The following is a 21,865-nucleotide window of genomic DNA, read 5'->3' on the forward strand; positions in this document are numbered from 1 at the left end:
ACAAAAAAAAAAAAAAAAAAAAAAAAGCAATCCCTGGATGTTGCAATAAATGAAGATTCCACGGCAGACGCTATGGAAACACCAGCTTCCAAAAAACGCACGTTCCTTTGCTCAAGTTCAGAGACACATGGAGAGCTGTTTCCCTCAGGACTTTTGAAAGGCGAGCAGAATTGCCAAGATCAAGGCTTTCCATGGGCTGCTCTTAGGAGAAGTCAGATTTGCCAGGGTACGGAAGATTAATGAGCCCGCCGTTGGAGAGGTTTTACAAGTCATGTATTCCTGGGGACGGAGGGGCTCTGATTTCATAAAGCCTCGCGACTTACCATCTGTTGTAAATCCTCCCCATAAACAGTAACCGACTAGGTCATTCCGTGAGAGCAGAGAGTAGGAGGGAGGTGGGCAGAGGAGGGATGAGTTAAAAACAGAACAGTTCTGCCAGAAAATTCCTGGAGCCTTTAGAAATGAACCACCTCTTTCCTGAATGCGGGAAGAGAGGCTTGTCTTACGGTTCTTACACGGCACCCAGGCTGCCATTATAAGCCCGTTCCGTCCATAAAGTTGGGTGAAAGAGGCTTTTCTCCCAAGCAGGGCATGATTCATTTTATGAGAAAGAATGTAAAACATAAGAGGGATGAATGTGGAGGCCGCATAACATTCACGGGCATGAAACACTAATTAGTAATTGCTCATTAAACAAGGAGGGCCTGGAAACATCTGAACACCGCCTCTCATCATAGCTAATCTCACATCCATCCCCAGGAACCTAGGAGGGGAGTGGGTTTGTGCGATGTGCCCTAAGTGTACAACCTGGCAGTTGTCATCTTGCATCTACCTGTAGGGCTAGGCCACCGTGAGTCCCGATTATTGTGATTTTAGCATAACAGCAACAATCACTCTTCTGGCCGCTTTCTTTTGAACCAGACCATTTCTACTCCCCTCCTGGCTCCCATCCCCCGTTTCCCACAGGTACTCAGGCAGGCTCTGGAAGGGAAGCCTCATTCTCCGCAGTAGGTGTAAGATCTCATCCTTTATGATTTTGTTTTAGGTTTTGGGAAGCTGGTACTCCGAGGGCCGCTTGAATTGCTGTCAGCTTTGCTCAGGGATGTGTTTGAAGGCATCGGTTCTCATTTCTGTTATTTTAGGGCTTGGATCAGTCTGTCTTCATAGAAACACCACGGCTGCTTTCCATGGTGATTGAATAAGCATTCGTTGAAACGGGTGAACGTCATGACCCTTGGAATAAAGACATGATGCAGAAAGGGAAAATATCATAATTGGGGATCTGGTGTAGGGGCACGTAGGAATGGGAAGTGGGGGAAAAAAAAAAACTTTTTATGACTTTTTTTTTTCCCCAGAAGGCTTATTCAAGACAGATTTGGACATAAAGTTGGGTTAAAGTTTGTGCAGGTATTTAAGCTTGGAGGATGCTTTATAAAATATTCATAGTTTTGAATCTGAGTGGGAGAGTGTCTCTTCCACACAAATGCCTTCAAACATCAGAGGAAGACAGAATTTCCAGGTCAAGATCTTTTTGCAGTGTGAGAGGAACAGGGAATGAGATAGATTTCGAAAACTGATCACTTTGCCACAATTAAATGCCCGTATTGCCTTATTTGCAGCTTTTGAAAAAGGAAGAATTTAGAATCTGATGCCTTGAGTGAGATCTAATTGCTTAATTTACAGAATCCTCCTATTTTTTAAAATGAAATGTACCAGCCCATGCTATTTCGGGGACAGTTGGGGAGATTTGAATATGCACTGGCTTTTGGCTGAAATTAAAGAATTATAAGTTTCTGCATGTAACTGTGATATCTTCCTTATATAGAAAAATAGAGATGCATCCTAAACGATTTAAGTGTGGCATGACATGATGGGTATAATTTACTTTGAAATTTAAGCATTAAAAGGAGTTAAATGAAAATATTATTGAGGAATTCAATGGAGAAAAGCAAACCTATACTGGTTTTATATACAGTGCACACAGTCTTATACACAGATGCCAACACACACACTGTTTTGCCCTGAAAAACTTCTTTTAGGAGTCTTTTTTGTTTTCCCAAGGAAAACCAACATAGACACAGGAGTGATAACTTAAATCTAGTAAAGTGTATAGGTTTCTGATATTGTCGTGTATTGTAAATATTTTAGATTCATTTCGCCTTATATGTTAACCCCATACAAACCCCCAGATGAGACACTTTATTATAGTGTCAGAAGAAACAAAAACCATTGTAACTCTTATTTACATAATATACTCCTTTCTGCCGTGGAAAAGGTGCTACACTGTTGCTTCTCATTTATAGGAAGGAAAAGTAAAGAATGAACAAAGTAAACCGTGGAATGTCTTTCCAATAGCAGTGATGTTGACATATATTTTGTAGGTGACAACCCCAAATATCCTGTGTTCTTTCGCAGGGTTTTTAAGTACCGGCGACCAGGCGGCCAAAGGCAACTACGGGCTCCTGGATCAGATCCAAGCATTACGTTGGATTGAGGAGAATGTCGGGGCCTTCGGTGGGGATCCCAAGAGAGTGACCATCTTCGGCTCCGGCGCGGGTGCTTCTTGTGTCAGCCTCTTGACCTTGTCTCACTATTCAGAAGGTAAGAAAAGCATCCCCACAGTGCGCAGGGAACCCTGGGACCCAGAAATGAACCCATATTGAATTCTTATTCAAGGCGCATACAGGGTGGCCATAGTCTCTATTGAAACCTCCACAGAAAATCCCCCAAATGACATGCGTGCTCATGCTCTTCTCTTAACTCAGCTTGCTTTCTGATGTTTTTAAATTGAGGTATGATTGACATACACCATTAGACCAGTTTCAGGTGTACAACATAACCGTTCGCTATTGGTATACAGTGCAAAACGATCACCACGGGAAGTCCAGTGAACACCTGTCACCATTTAGTTACAAATTTTTTTCCTTCTGATGAGAATTTTAAGATCTCCTCTCCTAGCCACTTTTAAGTACGCAATACAGTATCATTAACTATCTTAACGATGTACTTTTCTCACTTAGACTTCTGGCAAAGAGTGTTGCTTACAATAATTGGAGGCAAATGACTTCTTTAGAAATGCCTACACCCTGCTTTTGCCTGTCTGAGTTTATTTGGACAACTTTAAATTTTATTAACTACAATTTTCATCTTGGGAGAAGAAATAGGAAAGGGAATCAGTATGTGGACGGTGGTTACAGATTTTTAGATTTCGTGATCAACAAAGCTTGTAGCCATATGGTTATAAAGTCACGTCTTTGATGCAAACTAATTCAGGTTGATGCCCTCTGGTCCATTGGTGATGGAAGTTCCCAGCAATATCAGATGAGAGATTTTTAAAAGAAAAATCAACAGAAATTGGGGGCAGTGGGCCTGGAGGCACCTTAATAACTTCCTGGCTCTGCCTTCAAAAATGGAACAAAAATAAAAACAAAACAAGAAAATGCAGCCCTGGGGCACTTTGGCAAGTACAAGTGAATATTCATAATAACAGTCTAAATCGTCAAGGTCGTGTTATGTTCCCTTCTGTGTCATTGGTTGGTTTAAGGATTTACCACATCTATTTGAACCATTTTTATGAAAAGCACCTGAAACTTTAAAGGAATTATTTTTCTTTAAAGAGTCTTATATTATCTTTCTTTAAAGTACCCTAAACATGTTAAAAAAAAAAAAAAGGAAGTATCATCGTGCCGTATGACAGCATCCCATTTTTTTCCTCTCTTCCTACACTATCATGGACAAGTTGCTGACTCTTTCTGATTGCTTCATTAGCAAGATATGATTGACGATGATTTTTAAGTCGTGTGAAGTCTGAATTTCTTGATTCTTTATTTCGTAATGGCTGAGGAGAGGTAGAATGAAAAGCTTATGTTTGTATTAACCCTTTATTAAAAAAGGAAAAAGTGAGTAAATTAGATCATTAGTGATAACGATTCCTATAGCGTTTTAGAAAATACCTGTATTTTCCCATTTCTCGATGGATATAATCATGATTCTCCCTTTACAATAGTCAGGACCAACTCTAGCAGTAATCAAGCACATGTCAGCCAAAACTAATGGGGGAAGAGTGTTAATTCCTTAGATCAATAGATCAGAAATGAATATGGCGATGCTTTGCATCATTTCTGCAAAGTAGCTCTCTAAAATCAACCCAGCAATAGAATCAAGAATTAATGAACACACCCAGACTGTTGGCCTTAGGAATTTCACTTGTCGTGATATAACTTAATGAAGTCAACATACACATGGGGAAAAAGGTGTTTTCATGGAGTTTTTTACCACAGCATTCTCATAGCAAAGAATGAAAGGAAAAGCTACAAGACCAGAAAGGCAAGAACATTGTGAGTGACACGTGCATTTACTCGAAGGAACAATAATTTGTTTTAAGAATTGTGCTTAAGATATGCATTAACCTGGGAGGCATGATATGAAGAGCTCATTCAGCAAACCATCACCTTGGCCGGGTACCACATTCCCTTTTGACCCCGTCATGGACAGGGATGCCATTCCAAGCAACTCTCAGATCCTGATGGAGCAGGGGGGAGTTCCTTAATTATGACATCAGTATACTATGCAGATATGGGACACAGTTATACACAACAGACCAAAGGGAGGGAAAGCACCAGGAAGGAATGATACTAAAAATATTAAAGCATCTCCTATTTTATAGTATGAATTATAGGTGACTTTTTCTTTAATTTTTCAAGTTTTATCCCAGGTTGTATTACTTGCCTACCAAAACATACATACACACACACACACGCATGCACACACACACACACACACACACACACACACACACATATACACATACATATACATGGCTACCTCAGTCACGGCCAACAGTTATGACACAGAGAGAAAATGTGTAACTTCCAGCAACATTTTTCTAATTCTGGTTGTCTTCATTTATGAATCTTTTAATAGATCCAATATGGACATCATTTCCTTAAGGTGCTTTAAAACATTCACCTTGAGAGCCAGACACACAAGTCAGTACATTTCCAACGGAATGGTAAACGTTGGGAAATTGGCCCCAAGGGAGCTAGATGACGTGTGTCGGGCAAAGCCAGATCGTTTTAAGCAGCTCATTCTTGTGTGTCATCGGCAGGCAATCCTCTAGTCTTTAGAATCCCATCCTCCTGATTGCAGTCATGTTTCCTTCATCCCTGATTGCTTGTATGGCCTTAAACATCGACAGGGCACGGATTTCTGGACTCCCCGCTGAATGCTTTTATTCTCCCAGTGACTTACGAGGCGTCAGAGCTAGATCATGCTGGAGTTCAAGGAAGCGGCAGGAAGAGATAAGGAATAGAACACCATGATCTTATGGCCTTCCGTCTCATACTGGAGCAGTTAAAAATAGACTTTTGGGGCTTCCCTGGTGGCGCAGTGGTTGAGAGTCCGCCTGCCGATGCAGGGGACACGGGTTTGTGCCCCGGTCCCGGAAGATCCCACATGCTGCGGAGCGGCTGGGCCCATGAGCCATGGCCGCTGAGCCTGAGCTCCGCAACGGGAAAGGCCACAACAGTGAGAGGCCCGCTTACCGCAAAAAAAAAAAAAAAAAAATAGACTTATTTACTTCTGGACATCCACATACTAGACTGATCAGATAGGAAATTTTAAGCTACACAGAATTTTACTCATGAAACAGCCCAAGATTTTCCCAGTTTCTCACCAAGCAGACACGTTTAAAATGTGGCAGAACGAATTGTACAAAAGTCTGGGCTCTGAGTGGATGCAACTTTGAAATTAATGATTTTTGGGGGAAAAAAAGATACATTTTAGCGGGGCATGCAAGGGGAGAGTTCTTTAGGAATAGCTAATTTAATGAATTCATTTTAATTGCATGTTTTTAGCACCTTCGGTCTATGGAGCGTGGAAATAAAAATGCATTCCAGAATTTATACTCTGAAACCAATTTCAGTGGCTCTTCCCCCTCTAATAAAGTGGTACCTGGTTTTGCCAGTAAGGGGAAACAGCCTTTGACCTCTTATGGCCACAAAGCCTATTTTTAGAGGCTGGGGGGTTGTGATGACTCTGAGACTCTTCATTTACGCATTCTGGGGGTGGAGACACTAATATTACACAAAATTGGGGAAGGAGAAAGAGGTTGTGTTTTTAGCACTGCAGCTAAAGTGTAAACGCAGTTTCGTTTTCTAAACTCTGTGTGTGTGTGTGTGTGTGTGTGTGTGTGTGCGCGTGTGTGTGTCTGAGAGCATCCTATAAGACCACTGTCCAGCAGGTGGGGGAGGGGGAAGACGAGATAGAAATGAGAGGAAGAGATGCCGAGTGCGCTGAATGCTGCAGTATCCAGAAATTCACATGCCCGAGAGACAATCAGAGCCTTCTTTGCCGAGTAAAAGCTGCTTTTCTGTCCTGCGGGTTTTCATTTGCATGTCCACAATTTTGCACCTGCAGGTCTCTTCCAGAAGGCCATCATCCAGAGCGGGACCGCCCTGTCCAGCTGGGCCGTGAACTACCAGCCTGCCAAGTACACTCGGATATTGGCAGATAAAGTCGGCTGCAACATGCTGGATACCACGGATATGGTGGAATGCCTTCGGAATAAGAACTACAAAGAGCTCATTCAGCAGACCATCACCCCAGCCACGTACCACATCTCCTTCGGGCCTGTCATTGACGGGGATGTCATCCCCGACGACCCTCAGATCCTGATGGAGCAGGGGGAATTCCTTAACTATGACATCATGCTCGGGGTCAACCAGGGGGAGGGGCTGAAGTTCGTGGACGGCGTCGTGGATAACGAGGATGGTGTGACGCCCAACGATTTTGACTTCTTGGTGTCCAACTTCGTGGACAACCTTTACGGCTACCCGGAGGGGAAGGACACCTTGCGGGAGACCATCAAGTTCATGTACACGGACTGGGCAGATAAGGAGAACCCCGAGACGCGGCGGAAAACCTTGGTGGCTCTGTTCACCGACCACCAGTGGGTGGCCCCCGCCGTGGCCACCGCGGACCTGCACGCACAGTACGGCTCACCCACCTACTTCTACGCCTTCTACCACCACTGCCAAAGCGAGATGAAGCCCAGCTGGGCGGACTCAGCCCACGGCGACGAAGTCCCCTATGTCTTTGGGATCCCCATGATTGGCCCTACCGAGCTCTTCAGCTGCAACTTCTCCAAGAATGATGTCATGCTCAGCGCGGTGGTCATGACGTACTGGACGAACTTCGCCAAAACCGGGTATGTTCTTCTCCCCATCAGGGTATTGTTTGTCTGGTTCCTCCGCGTAAGTGTGGTTCCCACGACTGGCTAGACTGCGGCGTGCAGGCATCCACACACAGTAACAGAAGTAGTCATTTTTCCCCCCAACATCTAGGGAGACCTCATTTTTTCTCTACCCCTGAATTGTTTTCTATCAAGTCAGATTTTCGCTAAGGCGCTAGATGCATATTGAAAATTCTACACTTGCTACTGGGGTCAGATGTCGATATATTTGCCTATTCTATGGGCAACTGATCTGGAGTTTCAAATCTAGGTAGGACCTTGTCTTGTCTGGTCGATAATAGGGTTATCAAAATACATGTGCCAGATGGAATGCATAGCAAGGAATGAAATAAATCTCATAATAAATATATAGGAATACTGTATGTGTATATAGTATATATATTCTATATGTATATGCACATGTAATAACTCCTAATCTCATAACTGTAGAGAAATCCCGTGTGTGTGTATGTTAGATATATGTGTGCATGTGTATCTATGTACGTGCATAGGATTTCTCCATTGTTGTGAGATTTATTTTCTATATATGCATATGCACACAAAATATATTTATTTTGTTTATATATAAATATTGACACGTGTTTATTTCATTAATATACATTTCATACATGTGTGTATATTTAGCTGTATATCCATCTATAGACACATATAGAAATCTCATTGGCTAAATAAAGTAGGAAGTATACAGGCGTTACATATATAACAGGGTCCACCCGTATTCCACCGAGCAGATTCTCTGCAGACAACGAAAGAAAAGACTCCCCAGCATCTTAAGGAGCTACACATATCAGAGCATCTTTTCATTTGCTCTTGTCGAATAACCTAATTGCGGAAATTAATGAGGTAGCATTCTGTTCTGCCTGCCTGCGCTTCTGTCATTAACCTTGAGCTTCTCGTACCGAATTTACAGTGAAGGTCCTCCCGGCTCTGGAGGATGGAGAATCTTCCTGTGGGCCGCTGGGGGGTGGAATTAGGCCCCCCCATACTGCAGCAGCCCTGCAGTGCCTGAGCCTCTTGTAGCTCTCATGAGAGGAAGTGGGGATGCCGGGGATGTGTAGGGGGTCAGCAGGTATCATTCTTTACAATGATTCCAGATACTCTGGTGGGAAGTGGTTTCATGGTTTTGCAGTCTTAGGAAAAGTGTGGCACATTTCTTGAGTGGAAAACATGTTGTACCAATACCCACTTTGGACTGTCCCATCTTACAAGTTTGACCTAAGAAAAACAGTGGGAAACGGAGACGGTACAGCCGTGCCGGGGAGAGATGCTTGTCTGTCCCCAAAAGGTTCTTTTTTCGACAAGGAGGTGATTGAGGTTAAGTCAGCAAGTGTTTTTAAGTAACCCCTGTTTATTAGATTCCTAGGGCTGCTGCCACAAAGTACCAAAAATGATGTAGCTTAAAACAACAGAAGTGTATTTCACAGTTGTGGAGGCTAGAAGTCCACCATGCAGGTGTCCGCAGGGCTGAGTTCTCTCTGACACCCATAGGGGAATGTTTCCATGCTGCTTCATAGCTCCTGGTGCTTTGCTGGCAGTGTTTGGTGTTGCCTGACTTGTAGCTGCATCTCTCCAAGCTCTGTGTCTGTCATACCGTGGCACTCTCCCAACACGTCTGTCTTTATATGGCCATCTTCTTCTTTTTTATCTTTATTGAAGTATAGTTCATTTACAATCTTGTGTTAATTTCTGCTCTACAGTGAAGTGATTCAGTTATAGACACATATACATTCTTTTTCATATTCTTTTCCATAACGGTTTATCACAGGCTATTGAGTATAGCTCCCTGTGCTGTACAGTAGGTCCTTATTGTTTATCCATCCTATGTATAGTAGTTTGCATCTGCTAATCCCAAACTCCCGATCCATCCCTCCCTCACTCCCCTCCCCCGTGGCAACTACAAGTCTGTTCTCTCTGTCTGTGACTCTGTTTCTGTTTCGTAGGTAAGTTCATTTGTATCATATTTTAGGTTCTACACATAAGTGATATCATATGGTATTTGTCTTTCTCTTTCTGACTTATTCTACCTAGTATGATAATCTCTAGTTGCATCCATGTTGCTGCAAATGGCATTATTTTGTTCTTTTTTATTTTGACCATCCTCTTATAAGGGCACCAATCATATTGGTTTAAGAGTCCATCCTGCTCCAGTATGACCTCATCTTTTTTTTTTAATTTTTATTTTTTGGCCGGGCCGTGCGGCTTGCGGGATCTTAGTTCCCCAACCAGGGATCGAACCAGTGCCCCCTGCAGTGGAAGCACAGAGTCCTAACCACTGGACCACCAGGGAATTCCACTACAACCTCATCTTAACTTGACTGACTACATCTGCAATGACCCTATTTCCAATAAGATCACACTGTGAGGTCCTGGGTGTTAGGACTTCAGTGTATATTAATTTGAGAGGGAAACAGTTCAATGCATAACCCCTTTTAAAGGCAGGACCAATGCCCAATTGTGTCATAGAACTCAGACAGGTAATGCCTGCCCTTGCAAAGTGTTGCCTTCTTTTGAAGCAAAAACACTCACAGGAGCGTTTCCCACACCATGGCCATGCCTATCGACTACATCACCATCCAAACCCATCATTAATTCCATAACATCTAAACACAGATCATGACTTACTTTTGTTAAAGCCATCTACTTTCTTTTTATCTCACGTGTTTTGGGAATCAATTTTATATGATTTTCTTAAATGGAAAGCTAGGATCATTCATCATCAATTTAATTGAACCATTAAAGAAAACTACAAAATCCAAATAAAGCCATTAAATTCTCATTAGCTGTGCTTGCCTGCCAAAGGCTCTGAGATGGATTTTCTCTTGTTGTTAAAAAAAAAAACAAAGAAAAATTAAAGGAAATTAATGTCATGAGATGGTAGAGAAATGCTAGCACCAAACCTATAGGTCACCAGGACCTGTCAACGACTAAGTGAGGATTGAAAATGTTGAGTGTTCTTTAAAATGGTTTTTAAGATGTTGAGTGCTTTTTAATTCCATAACTCTATATTCCTAAAATCACTTCGCTTACTGCCTGTGGTTCACGCCCCTCATTTGGGGAACACAGTGGTGGAGATGTCAGATAGCCTGGGCTTAATCCCTGGCCCAGTATACTCCTGTGGCCACTAGTGGTGCGTGTTTAGGATACTTTTGGATTTCATAAAGATGCTAAAGTAGCGGATGGGGAAGGAATAAGGACTTGGCTTGGAGGAATAGCCGTCATCTGACCAGAGTCCAGGTAGAGATCTCACTGTGGGAACAGGATATCGCTAATGGATGGCCTCGGATGTCAGTCTGAAAAATCTGGATTTTATCCAAGCAGGAGCTATTTTTATTTCTGTGGTCCATGTGGAGCATAGCTGAAATCGTACTTGGGGATATTAATGCAATGAGTTTTCACAACACATTAGAAAGGTCGTTGGAATGACTCAAATCTTCTTTTTTCTTTTTTTTTAATTAATTTTATTTATTTTTGGCCATGTTAGGTCTTTGTTGCTCCACGCGGGCTTTCTCTAGTTGCGGCGAGCAGGGGCTACTCTTCGTTGCAGTGCACGGGCTTCTCATTGCAGTGGCTTCTCTTGTTGCAGAGCACGGGCTCTAGGCGCATGGGCTTTGGTAATTGTGGCACGTGGGCTCAGTAGTTGTGGCTCGCGGGTTCTAGTGCGCGGGCTCAGTAGTTGTGGCTCACGGGTTTAGTTGCTCCGTGGCATGTGGGATCTTCCCAGACCAGGGCTCGAACCCGTGTCCCCTGCATTGGCAGGCGGATTCTTAAAGACTGCGCCACCAGGGAAACCCTCAAATCATCTTCTAAGGAAGTTACTCAGAACCTCCCCTAACCTGCAATGCAGTGTGCCATTTCAAATGTAAGTCAGGAGGATCACATTTCAGTAGCTTGTGGTTTAACAGAAAATGGGGGATTGAGCAAAGTCTAGTGATTTAGGTGTTCGCCAATAGATGATATGGCTCATGAGGTGGTTGCTAGTTATTCATTGATTGATTTTAAACAGGGTAGTGGCATGATCAGCCCTGTGTGGTGGAGGATTTCTTTGTCCCTAGGGGGCTGCCAAAGTGGTCCAGCTGAGGAGAATGAGGCAGTATGGTGCCAGTAATGGAACAGCATGGGAGTAAACCATCTCTCATGTCATCAAGGGTCTCATACCTTATTTGATGCCAGCAAGGGAAGAGCATAGGATAAACCATCCCTGATGTCACAGTGTGAGGTGAGATGCTTGACTCTGTTCTCCAGAACCCATACTCAGGCAGTGACCCACAGAATATGATGGAATACACTTGAGCGCCATCCACTGCTCCCTGTAAGCACTACAGAGACAGGAGTTTGGTTATAAGAGTATCCTGTCGTACGTCTAATCACAACACATGGCTGAGAAGAAAGGATTATGTTGTGTCAGAACACGCTTTGCCGTGATCGCTGGGTGGAACTTCACATCTGCTGCCCCTCCCCGATGATCCTGACTATTCATACGTTTGCTGAGATGAGGTGAACACTGGGGCTTCTTTTGTATGACCAAAGCTAACCGTTCTGACCTTACATGTAGGCTTAAGTGTAGATATATCTGGTATGCAAAGTTTTTGTTGTTGTTAAGCAGAGAAAACATAATGTGGGGATGGTGTGTGTGGTAGGCATGGAAGGAAGGAAGGAAGGATAGAAGGATGGAAGGACGTTGCTAGGAGACTGTTTCAATAATCCAGGTGAGAAGACTAACCCAAAACAGCGCTGGGAAAGGACAGTGAAGCCAGGACATTAAGTATTAGGCTAGAAATAAGGCTACTTGGAGAGTTTTGATAAATGAGAAGTTATGTCTGGGAAAAATTAAAACTAATCCCAAAGTTTATGAATGATTACACAGATTTAAACTCTTTGTCACATCCAACCTCTTTGGGAATAGGTGGGAAGGCGTTGGTCCTGGCCACTCAGTAGAAATCAGGTGCCCATTGATCAAGGACCAATGCAATTTGGGTTCTGTGTGAGGAGAGGTGGATAAAATGGGTTGAATTAGGGTCTCTACAGAAGATATGGCTGTGAACAGTACCTTTACCATTCTGTATGGAAGGCCTCGGAGGCTCTTGGAATTCAGAGATGGGAAGGCTGTTGGCCGATAAGCCAATATATATTATGTAAGAAGAGCAACATATATATTCCAATATGTCGAAATACAGTTGTATAGGTCGAGTGGGTGGGACGACGTATTTTTCATTGGTTTTCAGATTCCATCTCTACTTTTGATTTTGCTCATATCTTGTGATTGATTTATATTTCAACTTTTGCTCAATCTTTGCAAAAAATCAGGAAACAGACAGGAAAGATGGGCTAGATAGAGTTGCAGTCAAAGCCTGGTTTTGAAAGTGACGTTTATTGCCCCAAAGTATTTTAAGCTCAGTGAAGGAACACCTCTACCGGTTGTATAGGACGGACTGAACACATACTTCTTGGTGCAGGGGGTAGTTTTCGTCTTAGAGGTCTAGGGACAAATGGTCAACCATGGCATTGTTTTAGGGGTAAGGAAAACCTTATACCATCCAAAGGAGCATATCAGAGGGTTCACTGATATTTTTAAAGGAATCGTGTTGCCCATCTCTCACAAATAAGATGAACCACAAGACCTTGAAGACGCATTTAGCCTCCACTTCTAAGATGATATCGCAAACGAAATATGACAGGTGAAAATGTATGTTTAGGTGACGAGGAGTATGGGTAGGTGTTGAGGTTTTTACTAGAGAAAGAAGGTGTGTCTGTTTCATTCTCTCCTTAATCATTATCATCTTGAACTTTACTCATTGGAATTAGAAGACGCCATGTGCTGAAGCAAAGTCTAAACAACAAGGCAGTGGTATCCCACATAGAGATCTTACTGTCTTTGGGGTGTTTGACAAGGGGAAATGATGAGCCTTCATAAGCGCCGTGAGTTTATCTTGGTTTCAGGCTTCTGACTGTGCATCTCCCAGAACTTTGATAGGTTGTATCGGCCTAAAGCATACTTACCGGATTTTCAAAATCCTCTATTCTCTGAGAACAAAATAAATGTGTTTCCTTACCTTTCAAATGTACACCGAATTCCATAAAAAAATCGACAAATATCCTACATGAAAAGACACTCTCTTTCCTGGATGCCCTCTCTTCAGTAAAAGGTCAGTACAACTAAAAGAACCAATTCCGTGAAATCAGATCAATGCGAACATAGTAGGAATCCTCGCTCCCTTTCGTTGCTTTTAGAACGATAAAAATCGATGACAAATTTCTCCATGACAGATTCCAGTTAAATAGGAATTTTCCAACAATGTATTTCAGAAGACTCAAATAAAAAAACATGAGGTGCTATATTAAATCCAACAGTTTTTGAAAACATGTAAGAATATAAAAATGAATTAAAAGCAGATTATTTTAAAGTATATAAATGTTTATAAATGAACACATAAATAAGAAAGCTCATAGTATTAAGACCTACAATTTTTTATATTTTATCATCTCACTAATAAGAGCACAGCAGTCAGTGTGTACTCAGTTATGTGGTAAAATTTCTTTGTCCTGCATACCACATATGTAATCATATCTACGATCATATATATACCTATGCATCTATATATATATATATATATATATATATATATGTCTGTGTGTGTATATAGTATGCAGTATGTACTGTTGTATACAGTATACTTTTATACAGTATATACTGTACCCAGTGTATAATATAACGTATGCACTGCGGTATACAGTATACTTTGATACAGCATATACTATATACAGTATATAGTGTACCATATATGCTATGATATACATAGTACACTTTTATACAATGTATACTATATACAGTATACAGTGTACCATATATACTGTGGTATACAGTGGTATATACTATACACAGTGTATAGTATACTTTGATAGAGCATATACTATATACAGTATATACTGTACCATGTATGCTATGATGTACACAGTATACTTTTAAACAGTATATACTATATATAATTAACAGTGTACCATATACACAGTATATTGTCATGCAGCATACACTATATTAGTGTACCGTGTATACTGGTATACAGTATACTTTGATACAGCATATACTACGTACAGTATATAGTGTACCATATATGCTATGAAATACATAGTATACTTTTATACAATGTATACTATATACAGTATACAGTGTACCATGTATACTGTGGTACACAGTGGTATATACTATACACAGTGTGTAGTATACTTTGATATAGCATATACTATATACAGTATATACTGTACCATGTATGCTATGATGTACACAGACAGTATATACTATATATAATTAACAGTGTACCATATATACAGTATATTGTTATGCAGCATACACTGTATCTAGTATATTAGTGTACCATGTATACTGGTATACAGTATACGTTTATGTAGCATATACTAAGTAGAATGTATAGTATTAGGTATATTCTGTGGCTGTATACAGGATGTTATTTATAGTCCTCTGTCGCTAGCAATTTGTAGGTATTCTAATTTATGCATTGCAGAGGGATACTATTTATTGAGCTCTTACTACATGCCAGGAATATTGTAGTTATTATTTAACCTTTCTCACTTCCTTTCCATCCCAGTATTCTTATCCACTTTATAGATGAGGAAGATGAGGCTAAGAGAGGCTTAAGGATTTGCTCAAGATTTCACAGCTTGTAAAGAGGGAGAGATGCAGAACTTGATGTATGGAAATGATTTTGACAGCCTCAGGCTGAGGGCTAAAGTCCTTCCTTTGGCAGATGCATCTGTTGGTCAAGTGCATCGTTCGCATCCTGCACGCTACTTGGGAATGTCTGTAGCCTTTAGGTCTTCCAGTGGGACCTTCTGGTTCCCCAGCCTTCTGATACATGAGCAAACAGGCAGTGGCTGAAGGCAGCTTCATAAAAGTGTTAGGTGGAAAATGGAAGCTAGAGCACCTGGAGTAATAGATCTAAGCAAACTGGGTCTGCACATCATGTCTGAATGTTCAATGTCAACTAGGTGGCATGATATCATGCATGATCTCAAATTTTCCAAACCAGTACACATTAAGATGAAACCTGTTTTACAGCTCACTTTACCAAGCCTAAAAAAAATGGAAGAAATGAGAATATGATATCTTTGCGGGGCGGGGGGAGGTTGTCTGTTATCTTAAAAGAGTTAGTTGCAAAGATGTTTCAAGTACCATGTTTTGTGGAGAATCTTTCCATTTTGGTGATTCTCCTTCTGCCTGTGTCCACTTATGTAAATCATAGGAGACTTCTTAGGTTCATAGTTGCCATGCACACTTGAAATCTATTAAAAAAACCCTCAATTTCTTGCATCGTGTGGTACTTTTCCTGAAATCCTTAACTCTGCATATCTAAAAGCACCGTCTGACCAAACTCCTTAAATCAACGGAATGTTGTGTGATCTTTACGTGACTCAGTCTTCAGAAGGTTTCCAAGTACATTCATATTTCTCCTTCTGAGAGAGAGCGAACAATTGATGCATAATTCTATTTATTAACATCTTGTAATTACAAAAGCCAGTTTTTATTTGATTTTTAACATACATTTTAGTTGTAACCACAGTATCTATTCATTTACCTAAGAAGCAATTCTGGAGGAAGAAAGAGAATGGCACAAATCTTGGACCATAGCCTCTAACTCAGGATTTCTCAGCCTCAATGCTACTGACACCTGGGACCAGGTACTTCTCTGCTGTGGAGGGGCTGTCCTGTGCCCTGGAGCATATTTAACAGTCACCCTGGCATCTACCCATTCATGGCACCACCCTTCACTAATAACAACAGGAAAACATCTCCAGATGTTACCAGATGCCCTCTTGGGGGCAAATCACCCTGGTTGAGATTTCTGACTCAAAAGTAGTTAAACTTGAAATGCAAGACACATTTTTGGTTTCCTTCTTTATCATGGAAGATGATTGGATGCATTTAAAAAATGTAGGAGTGTTATGAAAATGCTATCATACTGCCATCAGGAATTATTTTAAAATGAAGGTAAGGGGATTTTAAAGAAAAGGCAAGATGGTAGCGCGTCGGGATTGAAACACCATGTATTTGTTGCTACTTGAGTACTTTGTGCATATCAATAAACACATGAGATTATCTGGTTGTAATTTCATTGTATGTGATTAAAATTTACTTGGGAAATGTGGAAGAGTGTGACCTTTCTCTTTTTTTCTCCCTTCTGTCCCCAGTGATCCTAATCAGCCCGTTCCTCAGGACACCAAGTTCATTCACACAAAACCCAATCGCTTTGAGGAAGTGGCCTGGTCCAAGTATAACCCCAAAGACCAGCTCTATCTGCATATTGGCTTGAAACCCAGAGTGAGGGACCATTACCGAGCCACAAAAGTGGCTTTCTGGTTGGAACTCGTGCCTCACTTGCACAACCTGAATGAGATATTCCAGTATGTGTCCACAACCACAAAGGTTCCTCCTCCGGACATGACCTCCTTTCCCTACGGAACTCGGCGATCTCCTGCCAAGATATGGCCCACGACCAAACGCCCGGCGATCACTCCCGCCAACAACCCCAAACACTCCAAGGACCCTCATAAAACGGGGCCTGAGGACACCACCGTCCTCATCGAAACCAAACGGGATTATTCCACTGAGTTGAGCGTCACCATTGCCGTGGGGGCATCCTTACTCTTCCTTAACATCTTGGCGTTCGCAGCGCTGTACTATAAGAAGGACAAGAGGCGCCATGAGACACACAGGCGCCCCAGTCCCCAGAGAAATACCACAAATGACATCGCTCACATCCAGAACGAAGAGATCATGTCCCTGCAGATGAAACAGCTGGAGCATGATCACGAGTGTGAGTCCCTGCAGGCTCACGACACGCTGAGGCTCACCTGCCCTCCAGACTACACCCTCACGCTGCGCAGGTCCCCCGATGACATCCCACTTATGACACCAAATACCATCACTATGATTCCCAACACACTGACGGGGATGCAGCCTTTGCACACGTTCAATACCTTCAGTGGAGGACAAAACAGTACAAATTTACCCCACGGGCATTCAACCACTAGAGTATAGCTTTGCCGTCTTCTTCCCCTCCCTTTGCGCCTCCCCTCAGCCACATCGAAGAGAGAAAGAAAGAAGCAACATCTGCAAACAGGGAATGTTTGGCTTAAGACAAAACAAAACAAAACAAAAAGCAAAAGGGCAGCCACTGTGTCCTTGCAGACCCTTTCCATTGGCATCTCCCAGTACAATGAGATCAACTTCTGACCCTACGAAATGTGAAACGTATACATTGCTGTTACAATACTGCTTTAAGATCTCCACCATCCGGCAAACTTTAGTGCAACTAGGACATCGAAGTTTCAAGGACCTGGATGTTTCCAGTGTGACCACAGAAGCTGAAACTTCTGAAACTCGGCCGAGGACACTTTTTTTTTTTTAATTACAATTGAAATAAATAAATAAAAGTTCTTTTTGTGCCATACGACAGATGGCTCTACTTAAGTGAAGAAAGAATCTATGGGCTTTTACCCAGCATATGGAGGTGTAATCCAGAGAGAAGGAAAAGTAGAATTTTATTATTAAAATAAAAGAACTGACTATGCAGTTACATACGTAGAGTTCTGTGCAAAGAGATGTTTTGCCAGCCTGAACTCTATTTAAGAAACTTTGTAAAAATAAAAATAAAAAAATGTATATAGCCGTGCGTTTAAACAAACACACACCGAGAGAAAAACAGAAACAAAAACAACAACAAAAAAAGCTTTTATTGGTGTTTTCAGTTTGAAAGAGCTTTTAGCAAGATTGTGCTTTCCATTGTGGTCTGTATGTATATAAATCGATATATACATTAGTCATATCACCTCTGTCTCCTCCAGGACAAAGGAGGATTTTCTTCTTAATTCCTTGTGGCCAACAGACATGGGGTTTTCTAACGTGTTTCATTTGTAGGAGGATGTGATTGTCACACAGCGGACCTAGACCGTCTGTTCGACTAGGCTCTCTCTCCCCTTCTTGGGCTGGAAAGTGCATGCGACAGCATTCTTAGGAGACCGTTATTTTTAGGAAGACTTTTATTTTTGTGTGTTAAGGCTTCATGAAGTTGCAACCCCAGGATGGATCCCCAGCGTGGAGCCTATTTAAAGCTTGTTGAATTCGAAACACGCACGCACATGCAGAGTGACCGCGGGGGAGAAACAGAATACAAGTCTCGTTCTGTAGTTCTGGTTCTTTGAATCTGTTGAGGAAGAGTTGCTTCCCATCCCAGGGTCCTGCCAAAAAGGAAAAGAAAGCTTGTCTTTGGTAGGGCCAAGCTCTGCTGAGTCAATACAGCTCTGTACTCCCGAGCAGCTGCAGAAGGGTTTGGCTGATGAAATACCTGCTCAGCTTAGCTAATCAGATTGAAAGAGGGCATGTGTCTTTCCTTTCTGTTTAAGCAGTAAGTCCCTTATTTATCAGTAAGCAGGGATTTTTATTTTTTATATCATTTATGGGATAAAACATATGCTTGTCTGAAACTATTACCATTTGTGGATTTGTGTATCAGTCACTGATCCAGGAGTATTACAGAGAGAAAACAAACAAAAGGATAGAACATTCAAAGTGTTTTGCATGGGTTTTCCGGGAAGTTAGGATGGCTTCACTGTCAAGATAACACACAGAAATATTCAGTCATTTTAAATTGGCGAGACAGGGATGAGAAGTTTGTCCCTCTGACACTTTGTCATTTTCTCATCGTCCTTTTAATTTTCCTTAAGGAATCTTTTGCAAGTGTCCTAAAGTGGAAGGAAAAAGAATAGTAACCATGGTGACTTTATGTTTTGTCTTTCAAAAGTTATTGCGACACCAGGAAATAGTAGCCAAAGATATTTGAAGATGTCTCTGGGCATGGTTCTCATGGAAACCCAGCACTATACGTCTTTGCCAAGGTGGACATTCTCCACAAAGATAGTCCAAATTCCTTGTCTCTTTGTATAATCTTTAATTATTGAACCCCTGAACTAAATCTGTAGCAATGTCTATCAAAGTGTTTGAAAATGGCCCCCCCTAGAAAAAGAGAGTTCTTTTAAGAATGCATACAGATCGTCCAATAAATTCTGTTGTTCATCTTGGTTTAAATTTAAGAGTGATTCTCTGTGTATACATATGTGAAATATAACCCCAACTTCGCAAAGAGTGAAACATCACTCCTGCAGCGAGAGGTGTCATGGGTACGATTTTTGTTCATCATTTTTGAAAGCTATTGTCAGGCCATTTCTGCAAGCTGTGTATTACCCCAGCTAAGCTACGACGAATAGGCTCTCCAGGAAACTACAAAGGACGTGATGCTTGGCACCGATGTGGGTCCGGTATGTTTGTAATGTGAATTCCAGTATTTGTGTAGTATTTCCAATTGTCTTCTGCTAGCAATATGCACAGTAATGTATCAGGCTTGTGACATTTGGATAAGGAAAAAAAAAAAAAAGAGTTCTTGTTAAGTGAATAACTTTAGCTTTTACAAAGGATTATGATCAAAAGCAATTTAATACACCTTAAATGATATTTCTACATGGAAAGAAGTTATAGAATCTTCATAGAGTTCTATGAGAATAAAATATACTTGCTATCTATAAAAAAGAGGAAAAAAAAGAAAAAAAAGACATAAGTTAGAAAAAAACTTTCCTAGGCTTTTATTCTTGACCTTCACTGGCACGCAGGGTTTAATGGTTTCTTGGATTATTATTTTGCGATTTTGTTTTTGATTTTGCCTTAAGTAATGATAGAAGATATATATGGCTGGACACATATGTATAAACTTTTCAGCAGCATTTTTAATAATAAAATATCACAGTATTTTCTAATGCTTTGTGCAAATAATTACGCGTCCATTCTTTTTTTGTAGGTGGCCTATCCTATTTATTTATTTTTCCTTCTTTAGATGTCTTTTTCACTTTAAAAACTAAGCGATACATCTGACGTAGATGATAAACGGCACACTCAGTTGGTAATAGATCAGTTTCTTGTGGTTCGTCCTCATGAACAGGTTTTGTGTCCCCGCTAGGGATTTTCTTCTGGCCTGACATTGGAGAAAGGCACTCTGGTTGGTGAAACTCATAACAAGAGGATGTTTCCTGAAATGGAAGCCACTGCTGCTTCTTATGTTGCTGGGTTTTGAGTTGTGTTTGTTGTCATGCCTTAAATCTTTCTAGTAGCCTTATTTGAGTAAATCTCTGACAGCAAGAAATTCATTTGAATACAACTGGAGAGGCAGAAAATTACTACCATGCTGATGCGACCTAACTTGTCCAGTCCTCACATGCACCTGGTCATTCCTTATCTTAACAGTCACGATAGCCCTAAGGGGCAGGCACCTGTATTACTTCTATTTTAGAACTGAAGATGTTGAGAATCAGAAACATTAAGCTACAAGGCAGCAGCAGAACTCAGATTCAAAGGAAGATCGTGTGTTCAGAGCCCAAACTCTTCGCCAATGAAGGATGCAGCAAAAATTTCTAACTCAAGTTCATGAATGTCATGATAATATTAGCTAATTTTCAGGTAAAGGAAAACAGCAAAGACTGTGACTGCTGTATTCGAACTCTGAATTTTTTTTTACATGTTGGGCTGAGGTCGTTTGCTGAATGTGACGTACACAGGATATATATACACACACATATATACACATATACATACACATTTATATATTACATACAAATAAATATTTTAATATATTGTGTATTTACAATTGAATTTTAATAAACAAATATATTTATAAAGTATAATTATATTTTTATATTTATATACATATATAATAGCTATACTATATGAAACATACATTTGTATATAAAATAATATAATATCATACCATATGTGTGATATAATATGTAATATATTTTATATATTTAAAACATACATTTTATATTACACGTATATTGCAGATATGTATATATATCATGTTATATATACGTATTATAACTCTAGTGTATACCAGTTATATTATCTAATACAAAATATGTGTTTACATATAAGTAAATAAGTAACTATTTTATAAATATGTAAATAATATTTCATGAATACATAAACATATGTCATATCTATTTAATGGAAAAGCCATTTTCGTGGATTTAAAATTAGATCTCTGGCCAGTTTTTGAAATAGGGGAGTCATTCCTTTTTTCACCATTTGATGCATTCTGAATGGCCATTCTGAATAACTCAACGAATGGTAAAAACGTATGCATTCATTCATTCATCTATTCTTTCTGCAAATGTTTACCAAGCTTCTCCATCACCCCAGCTTTGTGCTGGGGCTTCTGTTAAAAATGAAAGAAGAAGCTCTCTCCATCCTAGGACTCCAAGCGGAGAGCAGGGAAGTACAGCTAGGAAGCAGCAGGAGGTGCTGGAGATGGTACCCAGGGTGCCAGTGGGAGTCTAGACACAGACCCTTAACCTCGTCTGCAAGGGGTGGGCAGTGCTCTGTAGGAAGCTACCCCAAACCACATCCCTCCAAGTATGTGGGCATCCACGGAGACAAACCAATGATGGCGGATGCTTCGGGAGGGCAGAACTCACACCCTCAAAGTGAGAAGACTCGGCGAGTTTGGGGAACTATGGCTTTTTTCTGTCCTAGCTGAAAAATAGAAGGTGTCACCGGGA

General features: G+C 41.0%; 1 protein-coding gene across 11 annotated transcripts in view; it reads left to right on the forward strand.

Annotated features, from left to right (window-relative positions):
* Positions 1–19,349, forward strand: part of LOC101323758 (neuroligin 4 X-linked) — a 346,024-nt gene extending 326,675 nt beyond the window's left edge. For all 11 annotated transcript variants that reach the window (XM_073799736.1, XM_033850213.2, XM_033850215.2 and 8 more), the window contains 3 exons: positions 2,416–2,601; positions 6,418–7,207; positions 16,454–19,349. In XM_073799736.1, coding sequence (XP_073655837.1) covers positions 2,416–2,601; positions 6,418–7,207; positions 16,454–17,303 — 1,826 coding nt within the window. In that variant the 3' untranslated portion in view covers positions 17,304–19,349. The remainder of the gene's footprint in view (positions 1–2,415; positions 2,602–6,417; positions 7,208–16,453) is intronic.
* Positions 19,350–21,865: the final 2,516 nt, after the last annotated feature.

Source organism: Tursiops truncatus, chromosome Y (genome assembly GCF_011762595.2).
Source record: "Tursiops truncatus isolate mTurTru1 chromosome Y, mTurTru1.mat.Y, whole genome shotgun sequence".
In the NCBI taxonomy this organism is placed as follows: Eukaryota; Metazoa; Chordata; class Mammalia; order Artiodactyla; family Delphinidae; genus Tursiops; species Tursiops truncatus.